This window comes from Musca vetustissima, unplaced genomic scaffold (assembly GCF_032173495.1).
Source record: "Musca vetustissima isolate MV318-11 ecotype Yass unplaced genomic scaffold, APGP_CSIRO_Mvet_v1 utg80187, whole genome shotgun sequence".
Taxonomy (NCBI): domain Eukaryota; kingdom Metazoa; phylum Arthropoda; class Insecta; order Diptera; family Muscidae; genus Musca; species Musca vetustissima.
This window is the reverse complement of record NW_026887036.1, coordinates 66,898-71,901: the sequence shown is the minus strand read 5'-3', so window position 1 is coordinate 71,901 and position 5,004 is coordinate 66,898. Positions and strand designations below refer to the sequence as shown.

At 40.6% G+C, this 5,004-nt stretch overlaps 1 protein-coding gene across 1 annotated transcript; it reads left to right on the top strand.

Moving 5' to 3' along the window:
- The first annotated feature begins 263 nt into the window (after positions 1 to 263).
- LOC133334513 (venom protease-like) lies at positions 264 to 4,040 on the top strand. Its single transcript, XM_061542827.1, has 5 exons — positions 264 to 286; positions 322 to 352; positions 2,796 to 2,932; positions 3,086 to 3,665; positions 3,733 to 4,040. Exons 1-5 carry the CDS (start codon positions 264 to 266, stop codon positions 4,003 to 4,005), a joined length of 1,044 nt encoding a protein of 347 aa, XP_061398811.1. The 3' UTR covers positions 4,006 to 4,040.
- The last annotated feature ends 964 nt before the right edge of the window (positions 4,041 to 5,004 follow it).

Sequence of the window (5,004 nt, the reverse complement as noted above, 5' to 3'; positions counted from 1 at the left end):
TATTATTAATATCCCAGGCAATTATAATCCGCAGCAAAAACAATAGAATGACATTAAATGAACTAAAGATGATATTCGAATTATTATTCGTGTTTTTTGCTAACTGCATTGTATAACTGTTTGTTAATGATACTGATTATGACCCTTCCCTCACGCTCTTTCCCAACACCTTTTCCTATTAGATTTACTTGATTTAACGGACAACGATGAATTCTATTGGGGACGTCAGGAGAATAATGCCGCTGTTCGTGCACTGCAATCGAATGAACAACAGTCATCTGAAAATGTAACCGATTTCAAGATACGTCATCATTTGCGGAGACGTCGCCAGGCGAATATTAATTTTGTACAGGTAAGTGTCGGAGAATGTGAAAAGGTGATAAAGACTATCCGCGCCTAGAGCTCTTCCCAGCCTTTAGAAAATATTCTTTAAAAATCCACGCCTAAGCCTCTTCCCAGCCTTTAGAAAATATTCTTTAAAAAATCACGCCTAGAGCTCTTCCCAGCCTTGAGAAATGATTCTTTAAAAATTCACGCCTAGAGCTCTTCCCAGCCTTGAGAAATGATTCTTTAAAAATTCACGCCTAGAGCTCTTCCCAGCCTTGAGAAATGATTCTTTAAAAATTCACGCCTAGAGCTCTTCCCAGCTTTGAGAAAATATTCTTTAAAAATCCACGCGTAGAGCTCTTCCCAGCCTTGAGAAAATATTCTTTAAAAATCCACGCCTATAGAGCCTCATTGCCTTGAGAAAATATTCTTTAAAAATCCACGCCTATAGAGCCTCATTGCCTTGAGAAAATATTCTTTAAAAATCCAAGCCTATAGAGCCTCATTGCCTTGAGAAAATATTCTTTAAAAATCCACGCCTAGAGCTCTTCCCAGCCTTAAAAAAACCTTTTTTAAAAATCCACGCCTAGAGCTCTTCCCAGCCTTGAAAAAATATTCTTTAAAAATCCACGCCTAGAGCTCTTCCCAGCCTTGAGAAAATATTCTTTAAAAATCCACGCCTAGAGCTCTTCCAATCCTTGACAAAATTTTCTTAATTTTTTTTTATGGGAAAACCGTTCTTTTGGATCATGCCGAGAAAATCTTCTTTAAAAATCCACGCCTATAGAGCCTCCTTGCCTTGAGAAAATCTTCTTTAAAAATCCACGCCTATAGAGCCTCCTTGCCTTGAGAAAATCTTCTTTAAAAATCCACGCCTATAGAGCCTCCTTGCCTTGAGAAAATCTTCTTTAAAAATCCACGCCTATAGAGCCTCCTTGCCTTGAGAAAATCTTCTTTAAAAATCCACGCCTATAGAGCCTCCTTGCCTTGAGAAAATCTTCTTTAAAAATCCACGCCTATAGAGCCTCCTTGCCTTGAGAAAATCTTCTTTAAAAATCCACGCCTATAGAGCCTCCTTGCCTTGAGAAAATCTTCTTTAAAAATCCACGCCTATAGAGCCTCCTTGCCTTGAGAAAATCTTCTTTAAAAATCCACGCCTATAGAGCCTCCTTGCCTTGAGAAAATCTTCTTTAAAAATCCACGCCTATAGAGCCTCCTTGCCTTGAGAAAATCTTCTTTAAAAATCCACGCCTATAGAGCCTCCTTGCCTTGAGAAAATCTTCTTTAAAAATCCACGCCTATAGAGCCTCCTTGCCTTGAGAAAATCTTCTTTAAAAATCCACGCCTATAGAGCCTCCTTGCCTTGAGAAAATCTTCTTTAAAAATCCACGCCTATAGAGCCTCCTTGCCTTGAGAAAATCTTCTTTAAAAATCCACGCCTATAGAGCCTCCTTGCCTTGAGAAAATCTTCTTTAAAAATCCACGCCTATAGAGCCTCCTTGCCTTGAGAAAATCTTCTTTAAAAATCCACGCCTATAGAGCCTCCTTGCCTTGAGAAAATCTTCTTTAAAAATCCACGCCTATAGAGCCTCCTTGCCTTGAGAAAATCTTCTTTAAAAATCCACGCCTATAGAGCCTCCTTGCCTTGAGAAAATCTTCTTTAAAAATCCACGCCTATAGAGCCTCCTTGCCTTGAGAAAATCTTCTTTAAAAATCCACGCCTATAGAGCCTCCTTGCCTTGAGAAAATCTTCTTTAAAAATCCACGCCTATAGAGCCTCCTTGCCTTGAGAAAATCTTCTTTAAAAATCCACGCCTATAGAGCCTCCTTGCCTTGAGAAAATCTTCTTTAAAAATCCACGCCTATAGAGCCTCCTTGCCTTGAGAAAATCTTCTTTAAAAATCCACGCCTATAGAGCCTCCTTGCCTTGAGAAAATCTTCTTTAAAAATCCACGCCTATAGAGCCTCCTTGCCTTGAGAAAATCTTCTTTAAAAATCCACGCCTAGAGCTCTTCCCAGCCTTGAGAAAATATTCTTTAAAAATCCACGCCTAGAGCTCTTCCCAGCCTTGAGAAAATATTCTTAAAAAATCCACGCCTAGAGCTCTTCCCAGCCTTGAGAAAATATTCTTAAAAAATCCACGCCTAGAGCTCTTCCCAGCCTTGAGAAAATATTCTTAAAAAATCCACGCCTAGAGCTCTTCCCAGCCTTGAGAAAATATTCTTTAAAAATCCACGCCTAGAGCTCTTCCCAGCCTTGAGAAAATATTCTTTAAAAATTCACGCCTATAGAGCCTCCTTGCCTTGAGAAAATATTCTTTAAAAATTCACGCCTATAGAGCCTCCTTGCCTTGAGAAAATATTCTTAAAAATCCACGCCTATAGAGCCTCCTTGCCTTGAGAAAATATTCTTTAAAAATCCACGCCTAGAGCTCTTCCAATCCTTGACCAAATCTTCATTTTTTATAGGAGAACCGTTCTTTCGGATCCTGCCGTACACCCTCGGGAGAAGAGGGTACCTGTCGTCACATTGTCTACTGTCGTATGCCCGAATTGAAGGATGACGTGTGGCGTTTGGTATCACACTTATGTGTCATTCAGGGAAGGTAAGAATCAATAGACTTCTAGGGGTAAAATACCTCTTAATGGGTTTCTTTGATACCTCTCAAAGGGTCTGCTGTGTGTAGAAGGTCCCCTAAGACCCATATTCTACCAAAAATCTTTTATAATCCCATATCTCTTTCTCTCTCCCCTTCCAGCACAATTGGCATGTGTTGCCCTATGCGTATTTTAGATCGCCTGGGACCCCAAATCCTCACCAATGAAGATGTTACCGAACCCCGGGTTGTTAATGTCCACGCCGAACAAAGAGGTTGTGGTGTAACGACAAAACAATTTCCACGAGTATCACGTGGACGTCCGGCGGAACCCGATGAATGGCCATGGATGGCTGCCCTGTTGAGACCAGGTCTTCCACACGTTTGGTGTGGTGGTGTTTTAGTGACAGATCGTCATGTCCTCACCGCCGCTCATTGTGTATATAAAATCAAAAAGGAAGATATGTTTGTTCGCCTCGGCGAATATAATACCCTACTGATGAATGAGACAAGGGCAAGAGATTTCCGTATTGCAAATATGATAACCCACATCGATTATGATCCGCTAACCTATGAAAATGATATTGCCCTGATACGTATCGATAGGCCGACAATATTTAATACCTATATTTGGCCGGTTTGTATGCCACCGATTGGTGAGGATTGGAGCGGGGGTATGGGCATCGTGACCGGTTGGGGTACACAGACATTCGGGGGGCCGCATTCGGATATTTTAATGGAGGTGAGACACTCACTGAAACCTATATATACCCTATTGGATCTAATGTTCTTCTTAATTTCTTTTATAGGCATCCTTGCCCATTTGGAAATTGCAAGATTGCCGTGACGCCATTGTGGAGCGAGTCCCCGACACTATGCTCTGTGCCGGTTATCCTGAAGGTGGCCAAGACTCATGTCAAGGTGACAGTGGTGGCCCGCTGTTGGTTCAATTACCCAATAGACGTTGGGTCACTGTTGGGATCGTTTCCTGGGGTATACGCTGTGGTGAGCCGAATCGTCCGGGCATGTATACCCGTGTGGATAGATACTTACATTGGATTATTGAAAATTCCGATATCTAATTGTCGGATCTAAAGTGTTATGCCGTATTTTATTATTGTCATATAAATATATATAAATCAGGTTAAGTTGTCTAAATAGATTTAAGATATATAATTTTTTTCAAGAACTAAAATAAAAAGAAAATGATAAAAAAATATTAAAAAAAAATACTTTTAAGAGTCTAAAGTTAGGTTAGGGATGTACGGTTGTTAGTAACAACCCTCCACTCGGAGACTGATAACCATTGTGGTCATCATTTTTTACCTGCAAAGAGAAAGAGAAGAGAGAGTGGAAGAGCAAGCAAAAATAGTGAGAGAAGGAGAGCGGAGAAATGGTTAATTTATGCATGCCGGATTTTTTACAAAGCCTAGGATCTGGTTGGAGTCTATTTTAGAGAAATGGCTAGATTATCAATTTCATATCTTCCAAACTGATTTGTCAAAGCCTAGGATCTGGTTGGAGTCTATTTTAGAGAAAATGGGTAGATTATCAATTTCATATCTTCCAAACTTATTATGTCTTCTGCCGATCACCGATGGACATTTACAGAGGATATGTTCAATTGTTTCCAGTTCTTCTTCGTCCTCACATAGACGACAATAATCCTCTTCGCCGGAGTCCCACTTCGAAGTAAGAGGTCGAATCTTGCAGTGACCTGTTATGATCCCCACAATGATTTTGATCTCTCTCTTATTATGTGCCAGCAGCGAAGATGTTCTTTTGCGAGAGAATTCAGGCCAGATATATTTTGAGATTCTGCAACCAGGTTCTCTCGGTCATCTGTTAGCCACTACCTAGCAGAAGAACAAGCGGATTTTCCCAATAAAATAGCCAATGGGTGGTTTCAATAGGAAGATTGGACGTTTGTGAGCCCCCTCGAGCAAGCTCGTCGGCTATCTCATTCCCTTCACAGCCACTATGTCCTGGAACCCAACATAAGCTAACTATCTGTCGTATATCATTCAGAGCGACTTGCAATCATGAACTGCTTTTGAGTTTATAGTACACGACTTCAACGC

What these genes read in the sequence shown, in the direction of transcription:
- LOC133334513 (XM_061542827.1), top strand. Translation starts at nt 264, where the DNA reads ATGAACAACAGTCATCTGAAAAT. An exon ending in AACAACAGTCATCTGAAAAT is followed by an intron (nt 287 to 321) that starts GTAACCGATTTC and finishes TCATTTGCGGAG; the next exon opens with ACGTCGCCAGGCGAATATTA. An exon ending in TTATGTGTCATTCAGGGAAG is followed by an intron (nt 2,933 to 3,085) that starts GTAAGAATCAAT and finishes CTCCCCTTCCAG; the next exon opens with CACAATTGGCATGTGTTGCC.